This window comes from Malaclemys terrapin, chromosome 1 (genome assembly GCF_027887155.1).
Source record: "Malaclemys terrapin pileata isolate rMalTer1 chromosome 1, rMalTer1.hap1, whole genome shotgun sequence".
Lineage (NCBI taxonomy): Eukaryota > Metazoa > Chordata > Testudines > Emydidae > Malaclemys > Malaclemys terrapin.
In genome coordinates, this window is record NC_071505.1 from 162,501,637 (window position 1) to 162,521,759 (window position 20,123).

The 20,123-nt window shown below is 47.6% G+C and overlaps 1 protein-coding gene across 10 annotated transcripts in view; it reads left to right on the forward strand.

The window, feature by feature from the left end:
• Positions 1-20,123, forward strand: part of LOC128846672 (OX-2 membrane glycoprotein-like) — a 154,795-nt gene that overhangs the window by 19,168 nt on the left and 115,504 nt on the right. For 9 of the 10 annotated variants that reach the window (XM_054045917.1, XM_054045932.1, XM_054045924.1 and 6 more), the window contains 5 exons: positions 1,887-2,034; positions 7,780-7,861; positions 8,878-9,204; positions 9,857-10,129; positions 18,929-19,039. In XM_054045917.1, coding sequence (XP_053901892.1) covers positions 7,780-7,861; positions 8,878-9,204; positions 9,857-10,129; positions 18,929-19,039 — 793 coding nt within the window. In that variant the 5' untranslated portion in view covers positions 1,887-2,034. The remainder of the gene's footprint in view (positions 1-1,886; positions 2,035-7,779; positions 7,862-8,877; positions 9,205-9,856; positions 10,130-18,928; positions 19,040-20,123) is intronic. The other variant, XM_054045949.1, reaches the window with a different exon arrangement.

Consider the following 20,123-nt stretch of genomic DNA (forward strand, 5'->3'; position numbering starts at 1 on the left):
CTAGGCACCATAACATACCACTTCATACAATTAAATCTCAGCAGCACTTGTACAGGAAGCCAGCCAGCCTACTAGCCACACACAAAAAAACTTCTTTTCTGCCCCTTCATCATTCTAGGAAGTGTACCTTCAGCCCTCTTCATGTCTGGTGAAAGAAATATCTTTTGGGATGCTTGGAAGGTTACCAAATTTCAATCTATTTAGGGCAGAGGAATGAAGCAAGTTCCAGAATCCTAGCACCCTCATAGAGAATGTCCTGCTAGCTGCCACCTCCATTTTTTAGTGAAGGGAATCCAGTTCGAGTGCCGTTGCGGCATAGGAGCTGATTTTTTTTTATTTTTCTCCACTGCCCTGAGGTCCCATCCCCACTCTGCCCCCTCCCATGAAACCCCACCCTCACTCCGCCTTTTCCCACCCCTCTTCTGCCCTCCACTTGCTGCTCTCTGTGCTCCCCCAAGCCCCTCCAGGCACCAAACAGCTGATTGGCAGCCCCACCAAACAACTGATCTGTGATGCTGGTGCAGTGCTGCTGAACATCTGTGGTTGGTGAGTGCTGAGTACCCACTGTTTTTTTTTTCAGTGGGTGCTTCAGCCCCGGAGCACCCATAGTGTTGGCACCTATGCCCTGTGAGAGAACGGATGTGGCAGTATGATTCAGGGTGCAAGAGGTGATCCTTCAGCTAGTCCAGGTCCAGGCCATTTAGGTCTTTGGTGGTCATAACCAACACCTTAAATTCCACCCAGAAACCAACAGGCAGCCAATGCAGATCCCAGAGACCTGGTGACATATGTTCTCAGTGAAATAACTGCCTTAATAAAAAAGCAGCGACATTCTGCACCAGCTTCAGCATCTGAATGGTTTTAAGGTGTAGCCCCACAGAGTGCTTAGCACCAGTCTAATCTTGAGGTAACAAAAGCATGGGTACAGTGGTACAGCCCACATCCATTGGGAAAGGTTGCAACTGTCTAGCCAGATGCAGATGATAAAAATCTGACTGAATTATTACTGTAATATAATCATAACACAGAAGTTGGAAGTGTCTAAAATCACCCCCAAGTTGTGAATCTCACTAGCTAGGGCTGGTCAAAAATTTTATATCAACAGTGATTTTCACTGGAAAATTGTGATTTTGACAAAATAAAATTGTTTCACAAAAAGTGGTTGTTTCCTGTGGAAAACTTCCATTTTTTTATGAAATATTGAACACATGAAAACAAAAATGTTCCAATTTAAAGTTGCACCACCATGCTTTATGGGAGTGCTGATTTGGGTGCTTTATGCTTCTCTCTTTTCTATTGCCAGGGCTATCAGGATGCACCTTGATCAACTATGTTGTACCCTCTCCCTTCACCAAGAGGTAGCAAGTGGTGCATCATGGAAAATGTAGTCCAACCACAGAGGCCAGCCCCTAGAAGAGAACAGGAGCATAAGTCACCCAAACTACAATTCCTATAAGGCACTGCAATGCTATTTTTTTCAATAGAAATGTTTGTTTCAGCTGAAATACTTCATTTTTTAGTATTTTGCCAAAATGTTGAAATTTTTCCCAAGGGATGGGCTGGGGGGGAAAGCTATTTTCTCACCAGCTCTTCTGGTAACTACTACTAGTTATTCCTAGCAGCTAACTGGAGTGCTATTACCTCCACCATTTCCTCTGATTCCCCTAACTGACCAGCCTCACTTCAGTATTGTTTGGGTTGAGCTTCAGCCAGCTCACTCTCATATATACCCCAGTCTCATTTAGACACTGGCTGAAGTACCGAGTTGCATCATCTGGGTCTGACGAGGTGGAGTCATAGAGCTGGGTGCTTTCAGTATACTGAAAACACTGTACCCCATGCCTTCTTGCTGACCTCCTTAACACCCCCCTATACATTTCGAACAGGGGGGATGATGGAATGGCACCATGCGACACCCCATTTCTGACTCTCCGAGAAGAGGAATGATTGCCCACATCTATCCATTGTGAACTCTGAGAGAAAAGAACAAAGACACTGAAGAGCAACCCCTTCCACTCCTGTTGGGGCCACTAGGTGAGTTGTCAACCCTTGTGATCAATCAGGCAGCTGATGTATCTAATAATACTAGTGTGGACACCTGATCTTCATCCATTGCTAGGAAGAGATCATCCACCAGCACAGTCTCTGTGCCAAAGCAAGGTCCACATCAGATTGACAAGAGTCAAAGAGATCTAGGGCATCTAGTTACTGAGAGGGTTTTTTTTTCCACAACCTTCTCCACAATCTACCCAAAAAGAGGTGATACGATCCTGATAGATGATTGGCAAGATAGTCAACATCAAATTATGACTTCTTGAGCAAAGGTTGCACTTATGTTTCCTTCAAAGCAATCAACTCCCTGCCCCCTCTCTCTGAGAGGCATTGACAATCTCCACAAGCAACAGATCCAGCGTTTCTCCACTGGTCTTCACCAGCCAGGAAGCATATAGATCTAAAACACAGGTTGTGGGATAAAGCTCTTTCAACATTTCAGTCAGTACCTCAGTGTTACGTTCCCCTGGTGTTATCTGGACCAGTGATCTGCTAGGTCACTCCAGTCCTTGACTCTGGGAGCCAGCCTTACCCTGCTCTGCTGTGAGAACCCCCACTCCTGGGCTGTTCACGCACAGCCTCTAGCATGTAAGCTGCTTGGATTGTGCAACTGAATGACACCAGCCAATATCTCCGGTGCCAGACACAACCCTAGGAACCTCCATCTTGCAGTGTCCAGTTATGCCCGCTGGACGCTGCAAGCTTATATGAGTTTGTCAATTTAACAAAGAAATTGATATATACCAGGCTTGTTATCCCAAGGGGAGTCTCTGACATGCTTCAAACCAAATGAACTGCTTTGGGTGGAATAAACAAATAAATGTATTAACCTACAAAAGATAGAGTTTAAGTGATTATAAGTCAAAGCACCACGAGTCAGATTTGGTCAAATGAAATAAAAGCAAAACATATTCTAAGCTAATCTTAACACTTTTAGTGCCCTTACAAACTTAGGTGCTTCTCACCACAGACTGGCTGGTTGCCCTTCAGCCAGGTTCTCCCCTTTGATCAGCGCTTAAGTCCGTTGGTGGTGGTGTCTGTACATGGAGGTGGAAGAGAGAGGAAGAGCATCACAAACATCTTTCCCTTTTATCATGTCCTTTCTTCCCTCTTGGCTTTGCCTCCACACTTCCAGGCCAGGTGAGCATTACCTCATCGTAGTCCCTGACTGACCAAGGGAAGGGGGGTGACTCACTCGAGAGTCCAACAGATCCTTTGTTGCTGCCTAGGCCAGTGTCCTTTGTTCCTGTGAGGTGGGGATGGTTTGTCCCATACGTGCCCTGATAAGGTGTGAACTGTGCCCCTCTGTTCCTGGAGAGTTTTGCCTGGGCTTGTTTTAAGCCATGAGGACACATTTTCAGCCTCATAACTATATGCATGAAATTACAACCTATAACATTACTATAACAACAATGCTCAGTGCATCATGAGCCTTCCGAAGACACCCGACATGACAAACTTTACATTGGATACAACACAATCAGATTATAAGGATAAACATGGGGGTGCAGGGTGTTCCCCCGAGATACAGAGTGTCACACTTAGTGAGCATTACCAGCTGAAGATCTAGCAAACAAGACTAGGACTTTATTCCCTCGAGACCTTGCTTGGTCACCATGGAAACAGAGAGCCCATCTCTAAGTTGACCAATCTTGTCCATATAATAACAAATAGTTTTCTCACAGTAAGAGGAACCCAGCTAGCTACTAAGATGAGACCATTAGAATTTATCAGACATTCTGTCGTCCAAAACAAATGTGCTGTCTGAGATTTTGAAGATGCTATGTTGGAGGAAAATACAAAGGATTTTGTTTTCTTTCTCTTCTGAATGTGGCAGATTATTTGTCAACCGAAGTGATCTGTGAGAAACAAGACAGTGAAGAGCGTGCCTAGGGATGGAGGATAAAAAGTATTATAGGATATGTCAATACTCTAATAAGGGGTCCCAGAGCCCAAACTCCAGCCCAAGCCCAGATCTCTACACTGCAATTTTATAGCCCCACAACCCTAGCCCTGTGAGTCTGAGTCAGGTGACACAAGCCAGCCACAGGTGTTTTATTGCAGTGTAGACATACCCTTAATGTTCTACTAAACCACCCAGGCAGTGGTCTGTCTGTGGAATAAAATTCTCACTCAGAGTGTTCTGGAATATTTCTGGCTACATTAATTTCTGAGGGCAGACCTGCCTGATCCGTCAAAGGCCATGGTCCTCTTGGCACCCAGGAAACCCTAAACTGCCTTAGAAGATTTAAAATCTGCATGCAGATTGAAGTCACTGAGAACAACTGAATCAAATGCCACCATAGTGAGGAATGTTATTACTAAGTGACTTGGCAGTGCATCAAGGCAAGCTGAATTTAACCAGGAATTAGATGTTTTACATCATCTCCTTACAAATGCATCATTGACTATATGCATTACATGATTTATTAAATAGAATGCATGTGTTTGGAGAGTACCCTGATGGGCAGGTATTATTATTATTATTTATTATTAACAATAATAAGAAATAGTGGCTTATGGGTTTTTTTGTTGTTAAGCCCTAAGGGCTGATTGCATGGCAGCAGGACTCTGGGTTCAAGGAGAGATTTTTTTCAGGGATCAGGTGTCCTGGGAAACAGCTATTTTCTTAGGTACCTTTCCTCTCATTCTCTGTCTGTCTGTCAGTCTTTATCTTTTTCCTACTATCTCACTGGAGGGCACTTCTTATTTTTACTATGTCTCTTGTGTTTCCATGGACAATGCAAGAATTTTGTTTTTCTCCTGAGTAATGCTCCACTTCTTATTGTTCTTGTCACATCTGTTTCCTTCTCTGCTCCTGAAACGCAAACCCTTGCCTTGGGTGAGGTCACTCTCCAGAAAAGTGTTTTTCTTTATCGTTGTCAAGTGTTCCCCACCCCACATTAATTTAATGTCCCTTTGTGAGCCAAGGAGGCTGAGAGGGGGTAGCTGTCACAGTGACAGTAAATGAATTAGAAGCTGTGTGCATAAGATGAAAGGCCCAGGACACAGTAGTATTTTGTTGGGATTCAGAGATGGAATGTTACTAATGAGGATGTCGTAATAAAATGTCTTCTGTTTATGTTGAATGCCTTTTCTTGGGAGCTTGGTGGTGGCATAGCAGGTCCACATAGCAAGAAGAAGGTGAAAAACTTTCACAGTACATATGCCGTCTGGTGAAACTACTACATAAGGCACTGGTAAAGAAGGGAATGATCAGGTGAGAATGGAGCAAGTACTGAAGGGTGCTTTGTCCTGGCAACCTGATAGCCCTGAAGCTGCAGCTTTCTGATTCACTTTGGAATCCCCCCTCCTTCTCCAGACTGGTACGGGATATCAGGGAAGAGGAGGATCAACTGGCTGCTCGGGAAGCTGGCCGCATACCTGCAGCTTCTGTATGCACTCTTACCGCTGTGGCTCCTCATGATGAAATAGCTGACCTAAAGAAGGGCCTGCTGTGTCTAACTGAGCAAGTTAATCAGCTACTCCAGCTGAATACTCTAGTGGAAAACCTGACAGATTCCGTCAGTTACAAAGGAGGGATGCCCTTCTGAGAACCAATGATGCAGTGGCTGATATTACCACCCGTCGTTCAAGAGGCTATGTGGAAACTACTTGTAGAAGTGACTTCTTCTGCTACAAGTGTGGGGAGAATGGTCACACAAAACAAGACTGTGAAGCGGAAGAAGATTTACAGAAAGTCGCCCGCAAGCTTATCCAAGCCAGAAAGAATTTGGAAAACTTCAGAGAAGCCCAGTGAAGGAGTGAACTGGGGCATCAAGGAAGGTACGCTCCACTAGGTGTCACCAACAGATTGCTAGTAGCTGAAGGGATTTGCCCCCAGGACTGGTCAGTCCAGCTCCCATTGTCCCTGTTCAAGTAGAAGGCATTTATGCTCATGCCCCTCTGGACACTGGTTCGCCGGTCACCATGCTATATAAAATATTTTGCAACACCCACCTTCGTCACTTGCCTATCCAGCCCTGAGATAATTTGGAAATCTGGTGGTTGAGTAATCAAAAATACCCATATGAGGGATACTTGTCCATTCAAATTGAATTCCCACAGTCCATTCTGGGAGTTCCCGAGAAGCTGGACACTTTAGTCCTAGTATGCCCAGACCCCTGTGTCAAGAGTAATGTCTCAATCTTGGTTGGAACCAACACCAGTCTGCTCCGGTGATTTTTCAAAGTATGCAAGGAAACCATGGGGGAACAATACATCAATTCCTTCCCTATCACCCTAACATATGTGAAGCCTATAAATGCTTCCAAGGAGAATCTCTTTGTTTCTGATGAGGATGCCAATAGGTACGGCAGTGTGTGGTACTCACAGAAAAGAACTGTCCACATACCACCCGGTGGCACCCCTCAAGTGACTAAGATCCCTAAGTTTCCTGTTCAGCCTACAGGTCAGTTGTTGTTATTGGAAACACCAGAGGTAATGTCTCTACCTGGAGGATTCATGGTCAGGCCTGAGGTGCAAGCGGCTACGGTAGTGTCTACTAGAAGGATCACAGTTACTGTTAGAAATGTATCTGTTCACAAAGTGATCATTCGGCGTGGGACAGTGATTGCCCAGTTGTTCCCAGTTGATGTACTACCTCAGATGCATATTGTAGCAGTCAAGAGCAACACTTATGACTTGACACCCGATTGTTTTGATTTTGGAGATTCCCCTATCCGTCTAACTGACTCTCAACCTTTTCGAGAATGATCCCGTTGCCTGGCCCCAGCTGATGTGGAAGTTGTTCAGAAACACTTACGTGATTTGATGGCCACTGGAATAATTTCTTAGTCACGAAGTCCGTATGCCTCTCCAATTGTTGTAGTGAGGAAGAAGAATGGATCTGACAGAATGTGTGTAGCTTATAGAACTCTAAATAAGCTCACTGTACCAGACCAATTTTCAATGCCAAGGATTGAGGATGTCCTTAACTGCTTAGATGGAAGTAAATGGTTTACTGTATTAGATCTTCTCAGTGGATATTATCAAATACCTGTGAATAAGGTGGATAAAGAGGGAACTGCTTTTATGTGTCCACTTGGATGTTACCAATTTGAGAGGATGCCCCCACAGCATTTGTGGGGCTCCTGCTACCTTTCAAAGATTAATGGTGTGAACAGTTGGAGACATGAATCTCCTGGAGGTCCCTGTCTACTTGGATGACCTAATTGTTTTCCATGTATATAGGTGCTGGGTGCACAAACATGATTTACACGAGAAAATGCCTATTTTACATACAGTGCATGTGCAAAGGTTTTTGTGGCGCAATTGGCGGGTAGTATCGAACCAGGGATCTCTGGAGCTTAGTGCATGAGCCTCTACCACATGAGCTGTTAGCTAAGGCTGTAGAGCGGACTTACTAATTGCTCTCTCTTTAAGTGGTCTCAGTGCCACTAGATGGGACAGAACATCACACCCAGAAGGTGTGTGAGTTACACATCCTTAGAGCTTGTTTGAAATTCTAGCTCTAAATGTGGAACTTTGGGGGTGGGCGGGAGGAAAGAGATTTAACTTCAGGTAACTTTCCAGCTCCTACACCACAATCACATTTGGTAGTGTAATGGAGCCTTTAGAATGGACTTTCTCTGCAGTTTGCAAATGTGTTCCTGTCACATCCAAGAGCGGTCTTGTCATGGCTCCAAAAATGGGAGCATTATCATTGGAAATATATCTACTGTTAAGCCCATAACTTCATGTATCAAATTTCTCTTGCATCTCCAGATGAAAGAACAGCTCAGTTCTCAGATGACTTACCAAGGTCTGATGTTGAGTGTGGTCTTTATCATGCTCTGCAGGACAGAAGGTAAGGCCAATGGAATTTCCTCTCAGATTTCTACAAGGAGTGTGGGGGCTGGTCTCTGATTCCTGAGGCTCCATCAGTGAAGTGAAGTGACACCTCGCTGGGTCCTCTAAGACAGAGATTCTTAAACTGGGGGACACGGAATGTATTCTGGGAGCTGGCTGCCTTCAGAGCTGGGCTGCCGGAGAGCAGTGGCTGCTGGTCGGGCACCCAGCTCTGAAGGCAGCAACGCCAACGCTAGCAGCACAGAAGTAAGCATGCCATGGCATGGTATTACCAACCCAAGATGGAATGGCTCTTCTCCAAAAAAAAAAAAAAAAAAAAAACAGGTGCAGCCATCACACCAGTAACAACAGTGTGATGCCAGTAAGCAGTATCTCACTTAAAATTTACATTACTATATACTTAAATGGCTCTGTTTGAATCAATGCCTTAATGTTTTTACTATTTAGTGAGAGTTGCATGTGGATTTTTTTTATCAGTATGTGTACTTGTGTGGCAGGGGTGGGGCATAAACTACTACAGACAGAAGGAAGGGGGACACAAGCAAATAACTTTGTGAACCACTGGTCTCAGAAACCAGTTAATCTAAGTCTCCCTCCTTTTTCTGTGTGCATAGATAATTTAATGGATTCTTTCTCCATCTGATTCTGTGGGAATGGCTTTGGGTCTCTCTTGCTATCCAGTCTTCCTCGCTATCCAGTCTTCCTCTAACCTCTTATTAGAAAAAAAAAATCTGTTGGGAGAACAGAAGCCGTATGTGGATTTAATCAAGTGGAGGTAGGTGTTTAGAGGGGTTGGTAAGGAGGTGCAGTAAGTGGCTTTCCCTTTTTGATGGTCTAATAAAGATGGAGGCCAAGGACCTCAGGTGGTGTAAACCAACAATGCTCCATTGAGGTCAATAGAATAGCCCCATTTTACACCTGCCAGTTATCTGGCCCAGAAAGTCAGCAAGAGATTTCTAAGCATGAGCGAAGGTGATATTTGTCTATTTCATATATTGTTTTATATCACTACAGTGGACACAGTGACACAGAAAAACGTGGTGAAGGTGGGTGGCAACGGGACCTTGAGCTGCTTCCTGAAGGAGTCACATGACGTTCTGCAAGTTACATGGCAGAAGAAAAATACTGGAGTGAATGAAAATTTGGCCACATACAGTGTATCTAAAGGAGTAAATATTGTTGAAAAATATCGAGGTCGATTAAATTTCACACGCCTGTCACTAAATGATACGACCATTACCCTCTGGAGAGTTAGAATCCAGGATGACGGATGTTACGCATGCATCTTTAATACCTTTCCCACAGGAGCCATCGTACAAGACTCCTGCTTGACTGTCTATGGTGAGGTTCTCTGTGGGGCAAAATCTCTAAAGGGAAGGGAAGGTGTTTTCTATCAGCAGCATTAGCTCGCAGCATTCACTGGTCAGTTGCATCAAGGACTCCAGCACTGGGAACTTCCCAATAGCAGTACCAGGTCTGTATTAGCTGGAACTGCGTTAGAAGAATACCCTATCTATCACTGCTAGAGGGACTCCAGCAATGTGAGCTGCTTCTCTGCAGGCCCATGTTACTGCATGTGGAGACTCCCACTGTGAGCGTTCTTACTTTAATGTCCTCTGAGTGCCAGCTAAAACTCATGGAGGGGGAACTTCCTCCCTGCAGGGTCTTCCCAGACATGGCTAGAACTCGGGCTGTGTGAGCTTCCTCACTGAACAGCACTATTGGTAGCAGCTAGGAGAACATTGTCAAGCGGCCACATGATTTATCTCTTGGTAGAAACCCTCAATTCTGGGGTCATAAAAGAAGTTAACGCCTCCATGATAGTTCCCTTCAATATACGGGAACAAGGGAATAGGGAATGAATCATTGCAAGGGCCTGGGGTGGGGGACTTGTTTGTATTCCTTCTCTCAGGTTGCCTCAGAATGCAATGAGGTACATTGGTTTCGATACTATTCCATTTGGTCAAAAGCTCCTTGTGTTTATGTGTTTCAGAGCAGCTGAGAGGATCTCTCCATTATGTCGTCTCTGAAGGTAACCTGACAGCCACTTGTTCTGCTAATGCCTGGCCTCGTCCTGTGATCTCCTGGATTGTGCCAAAAACTGAGAGTGAAAAGACAGAAGAGGTGGTCACGCACCCCAATGGAACAGTGTCCGTCATCAGCAAACTCTATGTCAACAGTTCTACAAGCCTGGCAGGCCAATTGCTGATCTGCAGAGTACGGCACATGGAGGAAGACAGAGATTACAGTGTGAAAGTGAAAGAGGGTCAGTGAGTGATATATACGACCAGTGTTAATGTCCTCTTGGCTGCAAGATTTTGTACTAGCATATCTCCAGCCCCATTTTTGGATGGGGGAGATAACGAGAAACAGACTTCCAAGAAAGAGGAGAGGAAAGTGTTTGTGTTGTGGGGAGGGAGAAAGAGAGAGGATCCTATTCTGAGTTCAGCACTGCATTGGGGTTTGGTGCAGGGGACAGCAGTCTATCATTATGTGCTCTGAGGGGTGGGGGGGGGTCGGAATTAGAGACGTCTGTATGCTTTCTGGGACAAGGTCCCATGGTTCCTGTGGCAAACCCATGCCTCGGGCTGAAAATTCTATGTAGGGTTTTTATTGACTTAAATATGAGAATGAATAATTCAGTCAGTATGATATCACTTGTTGTTTATTTTAATAATGAATTCAGTTAAGTGCTCTCTGCCCTAAAATTTTCAGTGTAACACCAACTTTTTTTTTTTACTATCAACACAACAATGTAAAAGTTGTCAGTGGAGACTGGTGTTTTGGGTAGTCGGGAGGGGGACACTTGAGGCTCAATTTTTATAGGTATTTTTAGATTTATCACTTTAGTATTTGAGCACATCACAATGCTAATTAATTTGTCCTGCCACCATCCTGATGACGTAGAGAAATATTATTAGCCCAGTTGTTAGAGAGAGGAAACGGAAGCATTAAAAAATTAAGGGCTGAATACTCAAAAGGAGCGAGGCTCCTTCCATTGATTAATTTCCACTGATTTAAATAGAAATTAGGAGCCTGATTCCTTTTGAGCACTCGTCTTCAGTTACTTGTCCAGATCACACAAGAATCCTGTGACAGAAATGGTAATGAAACTCACATGGCCCGAATTACAGTATATTTGGTGCCTTGATTGTTAGACAATCATTCCGGTTTTATAGCACCTGGGAAGGCATGCAAGGCAGTTTGGGACTGTGGATCGAATCCATTAGGCTGTATGATTTTTAATGATCTTTTTAGCACAAATGGTTAACAAACAGGACTGGTCAAAATTTTCCACCAAAAATTGGATTTTTAATATTTTTATTGAAAAAATTCAAAATGAAAATTTTAATTTCATCTGGAATTGAACCATTGGTTTCTGTTTTTGAAAAGTGGTGAAAATTTTGAAAAGAAAACAATGTTAGTTAGGTTTTTTAATTGTTTTTGCTGAAAAATCAAAAAGGTTCTTGAAATCGAACTGTTTTTGCAAAATGTGTCAATTTGGACAAACCTGCAATTTTTCAAAGAAAAACAATTTCCGATGAAAAAATTCAACCAGCTCTTATTGACACTATGGACATTTTTGGCTTTGTGATCGGCGTTGGCCCACCTACCCGCTAGGGGGCAGTGGGGAGCTATGAGGTCACTGGCCGGCCTGGGTCACGCCTCCGTCAGCGGGGAATTAGCGGCGGGGCGGCCGCCAGCCAGAGTCTGTAGCGCGCCCCTCAGGCAGGGGAGCGCCGGCAAAGGTCAGTAGCGCGCCCCTCAGGCAGGGGAGCGCCGGCTAAGGTCAGTAGCGCGCCCCTCAGGCAGGGGAGCGCCGGCTAAGGTCAGTAGCGCGCCCCTCAGGCAGGGGAGCGCCGGCTAAGGTCAGTAGCGCGCCCCTCAAGCAGGGGAGCGCCGGCAAAGGTCAGTAGCGCGCCCCTCAGGCAGGGGAGCGCCGGCAAAGGTCAGTAGCGCGCCCCTCAGGCAGGGGAGCGCCGGCAAAGGTCAGTAGCGCGCCCCTCAGGCAGGGGAGCGCCGGCAAAGGTCAGTAGCGCGCCCCTCAGGCAGGGGAGCGCCGGCTAAGGTCAGTAGCGCGCCCCTCAGGCAGGGGAGCGCCGGCTAAGGTCAGTAGCGCGCCCCTCAGGCAGGGGAGCGCCGGCTAAGGTCTGTGGCGCGCCCCTCAGGCAGGGGAGCGCCGGCTAAGGTCAGTGGCGCGCCCCTCAGGCAGGGGAGCGCCGGCTAAGGTCAGTGGCGCGCCCCTCAGGCAGGGGAGCGCCGGCAAAGGTCAGTGGCGCGCCCCTCAGGCAGGGGAGCGCCGGCAAAGGTCAGTGGCGCGCCCCTCAGGCAGGGGAGCGCCGGCTAAGGTCTGTAGCGCGCCCCTCAGGCAGGGGAGCGCCGGCAAAGGTCAGTGGCGCGCCCCTCAGGCAGGGGAGCGCCGGCTAAGGTCAGTGGCGCGCCCCTCAGGCAGGGGAGCGCCGGCAAAGGTCCCGGCGTGGCTCTGCCGGGTAGGGGAGCGCAGGCCCACCCTACACCACTGCGCCCCAGCCCAGGGCCCTGACAGTGGCAGAACGAGGGTCCCACCACTGGGTCAGCGGGGTCGTCCCGCTACATAGACTCACCACTGTGCAGCTCTGTCCCTGGGCTACTTCCTACCCGACAGTTTTCCCCGAATCCCTCTGGTCCCGTGAGTGCGTCGGGGTAGTCCGCTGCTGGCAGCTCCGGCTCCCCCTCAGGCTCAGGCTCCTCCAGCTCCTCTGGGTACTCGGCTGCTGGCAGCTCCCGCTCCCCCTCCGACTCCTCCAGTTCCTCTGGGTACTCGGCAGCGGGCAGTCCTGGCAGCCCCAGTCCGTCCTCCAGGTGAGGTCTCCACTGGCCCAGGGCCTCCCCTGGTGTGGCAGCAGGCTCTGACGGGAGCAGCCCACGGTCTGTGTCTGCCTCCCTCCCTGGTGCTGCCCTAACTGAGCTAAGGGCCCCGCCCTTTATACTTCCTGTTCCACCCCTCCCCTTCCGGGGGGTGGAGCGAGCTTGGGCTGGCCCCGCCCACTCAGGCTGAGGGACAGGCACTTTACCCTCAGGTTCGGAGGGAAGCCACCCTGGCTCCCTACAGGCTTGATCCAATTCTCATCTAAGTCAGTGAGAGTCTTTCCATTAACTTAGATGAGAATTGGATCAAGCCCTTAAATTGTCATCATTGGGGTTCTGGTGCTAATTCCACCTTGAGATGAAGGAAAGCAGTTTACATGTCTTTGAACTATTGTTTAAGCCTGCTTGCAAGCATCATTACATGCACTCAATTCATATTCTGAAGGTTAATTGAATCTTTGCAACTACAATAGAAATTTTAAATAAGAAATGCATGTTTCTTTTATAAATGAAAACTTGGAATCTGGAATACAGTTTGCAGTAAGGGGGATTCTTACTGGGTAGGATTCTTCAAAAAATATTGTGGCTTCTGAATACACAAGGCCTTGCTTATTTATCTACCAATCATCATGACAGAGATGGAGAGACAGTAAGTTTTCTTTGCTGGGAATGATTCTAGTTACACTTTGTTAGCTTGACGAAATGTTTTCTGATTTCCCAGAGGATGTGGAAACAGAATAGGGGGGAAATAAGTGGTGAAGATGGGCACCACAGGTATTTTGACAAGTGTGTTGTCAAAGATAAATTTACTCAGCCAATTTCTGCTCTGAAGAACTCTAGTGATGACCTAAATAGAAATTGGAAAGAGCCCACCATCACCCGGTTCCCTATTACGCCCTCTACACTCTCTCAGGGTATGTCTACACTACGAAATTAGGTCGAATTTATAGAAGCAGGTTTTATAGAAATCGTTTTTATACAGTCGATTGTGTGTGTCCCCACATAAAACGCTCTAAGTGCATTAAGTCGGCGGACCGCGTCCACAGTACCGAGGCTAGCGTCGACTTCCGGAGAGTTGCACTGTGGGTAGCTATCCCACAGTTCCTGCAGTCTCCGCCGCCTGCTGGAATTCTGGGTTGAGATCCCAATGCCTGATGATGCAAAAACAGTGTCGTGGGGGGTTCTGGGTACATGTCGTCAGGCCCCTCCCCCTCTATCAGAGCAACGGCAGACAATCGATTTGTGCCTTTTTACCTGGGTTACCTGTACAGACGACGTACCACGGCAAGCATGGAGCCCGCTCAGCTCACCATCACCATATGTCATCTGGGTGCCAGCAGACGTGGTATTGCATTGCTACACAGCAGCAGCTCCTTGCCTTTTGGCAGCAGATACTGTATTACGACTGGTATCCATCATCGTCATACTCCTCAGTGAGTTCGGTCAGAGGCGCCTGGGCTGACATGTTTTGTCTCCTGGAGACTCAGTCTTGCCGGCAGTCCTATTGCACCGTCTTGACGATGATGGCTAGCAGTCATAATGCACCATTTTCTGCCAAGCACCCAGAAGATGCCGATGGCTATCAGTCATGCTGCACTGTCTGCTGCCAGCTTAAGATGTAAAAGATAGATGGACCAGATTTGTTCTGTATTCATTTGCTTCCCGCTCCCTCCGTGAAATCAACGGCCTGCTAAACCCAGGGTTTTGAGTTCAATCTTTGGGGGGAGCATTCTGTGTGACAGTTGTTTGTGTTTCTCCCTGATGCACAGCCACCTTTGCTGATTTTAATTCCCTGTAAGCCATGTCACCACTCGCCCCTCCCTCCCTCCGTCAGACAATAGTTTTGTGCCTTTTTTCAGCCCAGTCGCCATAGCACTGGGATCATGGAGCCCGCTCAGATCACCGTGGCAATTATGAGCACTATGAACACCACGCGCATTGTCCTGGAGTATATGCAGAGCCAGAACATGCCAAAGCAAAAACAGGCGAGGAGGCGATTGCAGCACGGTGACGAGAGTGATGAAGAAATTGACATGGACATAAACCTCTCCCGAAGTACGGGCCCCAGCAATGTGCAAATCATGGTGTTACTGGGGCAGATTCATGCCATGGAATGCCGATTCTGGGCCCAGGAAACAAGCACAGACTGGTGGGACCGCATCGTGTTGCGGGTGTGGGACGATTCCCAGTGGCTGCGAAACTTTAGCATGTGTAAGGGCACTTTCATGGAACTTTATGACTTGCTTTCCCCTGCCCTGAAGCACCAGAATACCAGGATGAGAGCAGCCCTCACAGTTGAGAAGCGAGTGGCGATAGCCCTGTGGAAGCTTGCAATGCCAGATAGCTACCGGTCAGTCGGGAATCAATTTGGAGTGGGCAAATCTACTGTGGGGGCTGCTGTGATCCAAGTAGCCAACGCAATCAAAAACCTGCTGATATCAAGGGTAGTGACTCTGGGAAACGTGCAGGTCATAGTGGATGGCTTTGCTGCAATGGGATTCCCTAACTGTGGTGGGGCGATAGACGGAACCCATATCCCTATCTTCTCACCGGAGCACCAAGCCACCGAGTACATAAACCGAAAAGGGTACTTTTCAATGCTGCTGCAAGCCCTGGTGGATCACAAGGGACGTTTCACTAACATCAATGTGGGATGGCCGGGAAAGGTACATGATGCTCGCGTCTTCAGGAACTCTGGTCTGTTTCAAAAGCTGGAGGAAGGAACTTTCTTCCCGGATCAGAAAATAACTGTTGGGGATGTTGAAATGCCTATAGTTATCCTTGGGGACCCAGCCTACCCCTTAATGCCATGGCTCATGAAGCCATACACAGGCAGCCTGGACAGGAGTCAGGAGCTGTTCAACTACAGGGTGAGCAAGTGCAGAATGGTGGTAGAATGTGCATTTGGCCGTTTAAAAGGTCGCTGGCGATCGTTACTGACTCGCTCAGACCTCAGCCAAACCAATCTCCCCATTGTTATTTCTGCTTGCTTTGTGCTCCACAATCTCTGTGAAAGTAAGGGGGAAGCATTTATGGCGAGGTGGGAGGCTAAGGCAAATCGCCTGGCTGCTGATTACGCGCAGCCAGAGACCAGGGCGGTTAGAAGAGTACAGCAGGGCGCGGTGCACATCAGAGAAGCTTTGAAAACCAGTTTTGTGACTGGCCAGGCTACGGTGTGAAAGTTCTACTAGTTTCTCCTTGATGAACCCCTCCCCCCCGCCCCCCAGTTCACTCTACTTCCCTGTAAGCTAACCACCCTACCCTCCCCCCTTCGAGCACCGCTTGCAGAGGCAATAAAGTCATTGTTACTTCACATTCATGCATTCTTTATTAATTCATCACACAACTAGGGGGATAACTGCCAAGGTAGCTGGGAGGGGTGGGGGAGGAGGGAAGGACAAGGACACACTGCAGTTTAAAACTTTAACTCTTATTGAAGGCCAGCCTTCTGATGCTTGGGCAATCATCTGGGGTGGAGTGGCTGGGTGGCCGGAGGCCCCCCCCCCACTGAGTTCTTGGGCGTCTGGGTGAGGAGGCTATAGAACTTGGGGAGGAGGGCTGTTGGTTACACAGGGGCTGTAGAGGCGGTCTCTGCTTCTGCTGCCTTTCCTGCAGCTCAACCATACACTGGAGCATATCAGTTTGATGCTCCAGCAGCCAGAGCATCGACTCTTGCCTTCTGTCAGCAAGCTGATGCCACCTATCCTCTTCAGCCCGCCACTTGCTCTCTTCAGCCCGTGATTCAGCCCGCCACCTCTCCTCTTTCATATTGTGCTTTTCTGCACTCTGACATTGACTGCCTCCATGCATTCTGCTGTGCTCTGTCAGCGTGGGAGGACATCTGGCGCTCCGAGAACATATCATCCCGAGTCTGCCGTTTTCTCCTTCTAATCTTCACTAGCCTCTGCGAAGGAGAAACATTTGCAGCTGGTGGAGGAGAAGGGAGAGGTGGTTAAAAAAGACACATTTTAGAGAACAACGGGTACACTCTTTCACGTTAAATTTTGCTGTTCACATTACACAGCACATGTGCTTTTGTTACAAGGTCGCGTTTTTCCTCTTATATTGAGGGCCTGCCGGTTTGGTGTGAGAGATCACTCACGCAGTGCCAGGCAACAGAATTCGGCTTGCAGGCAGCCATGGTAAGCCACAGTCTTTTGGATTTTTTAACCTTCATAACATGTGGGAATGGTTTCAAACAGCAGCGCCCTCATTTCCCATACCAAGCACCCGTTGGGTTGGCCATTTAAAATGGGTTTGCAATGTAAAAGGAGGGGCTGCAGATTCCGGGTTAACATGCAGCACAAACCCAACTAACCCCCCTTCCCCCCACACACCCAATTCTCTGGGATGATCACTTCACCCCTCCCCACCACCGCGTGGCTAACAGTGGGGAATATTTCTGTTCAGCCAAGCAGAAACGGGCACCTCTGAATGTCCCCTTAATAAAATCACCCCATTTCAACCAGGTGACCGTGAATGATATCACTCTCCTGAGGATAACAAAGAGAAATAAGGAATGGATGTTGTCTGCATGCCAGCAAACACCGGGACCATACACTGCCATGCTTTGTTATGCAATGATTCCAGACTATGTGCTACTGGCCTGGCATGGTAAAGTGTCCTACCATGGCGGACGGAATAAGGCAGCCCTCCCCAGAAACCTTTTGCAAAGGCTTTGGGAGTACATCAGGGAGAGCTTTCTGGAGATGTTCCTGGAGGATTTCCGCTCCATCCCCATACACGTTAACAGACTTTTCCAATAGCTGTACTCGCCGCAATTGCCCGGACAAATTAATCATTAAACATGCTTGCTTTTAAACCATGTGTAATATTTACAAAGGTACACTCAACAGAGGTCCCTTGTGCGCCCTCAGGGTCTGGGAGCACGCCTTGGGTGAGTTCGGGGGTTACTGGTTCCAGGTCCAGGGTGATAAACATATCCTGGCTGTTGGGGAAACTGGTTTCTCCGCTTCCTTGCTGTGAGCTATCTTCATTGTCGTCTTCATCATCTTCCTCGTACCCCGAACCCGCTTCACTGTTGCGTGATTCTCCATTGATGGAGTCAAAGCACAGGATTGGGGTAGTGGTGGCTGCACCCCCTAGCAGGGTAGGCTTTAGGCCAATTCCACCAATTCCCCCGAATTGGGCCCCGCACCTAATAGGGCCCCATGCCCAGTGGCAGGGCTGCCCAGAGTGGGGGGCAAGTGGCAGAGAATCCCTTCCCTGGCTAAAGGCGCCTTTTTAATTTTTACTCACCCGGCGGCGCTCCGGGTCTTTGGCGGCACTTTGGCGGCGGGTCTTTCAGTGCCGCCGAAGACCCGGAGCGAGTGAAGGACCCGCCACCAAAGACTAGGAGCATGGCCCGGGGAGTACAAGCCCCACTTGTTTTTTTTTTTACGTGTTTTTTTTTTTTTTTAGTCATCCCTGTCGGGGCCCCGTCGAAACTGTTCGAATCGGGCCCTGCACTTCCTAAAGCCGGCCCTGCCCCCTAGCATGGCATGCAGCTCCATGTAGAAGTGGCCTGTCTGCGGCTCTGCCCTGGACCTTCCGTTTGCCTCTCTGGCTTTGTGGTAGGCTTGCCTTAGCTCCTTAATTTTCATGCGGCACTGCTGTGCGTCCCTGTTATGGCCCCTGTCCTTCATGGCCTTTGAGACTTTTTCTAATATTTTGCCATTTTGTTTACTGCTACGGAGTTCAGCTAGCACTGATTCATCTCCCCGTATGGCGAGCAGATCCCGTACCTCCCGTTCGGTCCATGCTGGAGCTCTTTTGCGATCCTGGGACTCCATCATGTTACCTGTGCTGATGAGCTCTGCCTGGTCACAGGTGCTCTCCACGCTGGGCAAACAGGAAATTAAATTCAAAAGTTCGCAGGGCTTTTCCTGTCTACCTGGTCAGTGCATCTGAGTTGAGAGTGCTGTCCAGAGCGGTCACAATGAAGCACTCTGGGATAGCTCCTGGAGGCCAATACCGTCAAATTCCATCCACACTACCCCAAATCCAACCCAGAAAGGCCGGTTTCAGTGCTAATCCCCTCGTCGGAGGTGGAGTAAAGAAACCGGTTTAAAAGGCCCTTTAAGTAGAAAAAAAGGCTTCATCATGTGGATGTGTCCAGGCTTCATTCGATTTAACGCTGCTAAATTCGACCTAAACTCGTAGTGTAGACCAGGCCTCATGTATCTGAAGTTCCTTTGTTTGATTTTATTTCCCACAGGCAGGTGGTTTTCAGTTCCTTGGTTGCTGACCTCAGTGACCCTACTCGTAGTGTTCGTTGGGTTGGTTCTGACTGTGGTGTGCTGCAGAAGACGCAGGAAAAAGCAAAGCGGTGAGTCACTCTTTCAAGTGGAAACCAATAGCTGATTGATTGTGTGGATTCCATACAGGTTGTATTAAGCACTTGTAAAATGGCAGTTGCACAGGAGAAATTTTGCCTGCTGAGGTGTATGTGGTAGTACCATATGAGACAGGTACATTTGCTAGTGTTATTTCCAAGTTTATTAGAGATTGCTTCAGTTTCTTATAATTTTGGAAGCTATTTGTCTGAGAGTCTTTTGGAGAGGATAATACACTACTGCATATCATTTCAGTTAACTCCAGATTAGCAGTTAGGTTAAAGTCACAGCAAAGCATAATGTCTAATCTCACTTTCAGAGTTATGACTGCGCAGATCAGGTACCCTTCCCGTCTCTATTGGCTTTACAGGGTTTCACACAGGAGTCCAATCAAAGTCTCCTCAGGGAGGATTTTCAGGAAGGAAACAGCTGACTTTTTCACCCATTTGTAAACAATGACCCCACTCACAGACCCCATCAGAAGAAGGGATCTCACCTGATCACAGTGCTTTTTTGCATTTTAAAGAGACAGCAGTAGGATAGGATGGAAGAGTTACTGAGTGTCTTTGTAGGTGGATTAAGGAGGAGCTGGCCTACAAGGCTGCTCCCTAAAGCTGATACAGAGAGAAATGGACCATCCCAGTCACCTCATGCATGTGATAACCTGACAAGGGATTGGTAGCAGGTCAACAGGCCTTAATTAACTCTAGTCCAGGTAAGCAAATAGCACAGAAGAGGCAGGGAGGGTGGGGAAGGGAGAGGTAGAACCTTTTAAGGGAGAGAGCTGTGCATGGAGGGAGCATCACACTGAGCTCTGGGAATCATGGGGAGAAATTCTTAGGACTTGGTTGTAGAAGAGGTCAGACTAGTTGATGATAATTATGTTTCTGGCCTTAAAACCCATTAATTTGTTAATGCACTTCCAAACTTTTCCATGCTTTCAAACCAAACACACATGCTGAATATTCAGAGGCTTGTTTTGCACTGATATTTTGACTTATCATCATGAAGAACTTTCCTGGAACCAAGACTCCATAATATTTACTTTGAGTGATTCTATAATTGCTGCTGGTACAT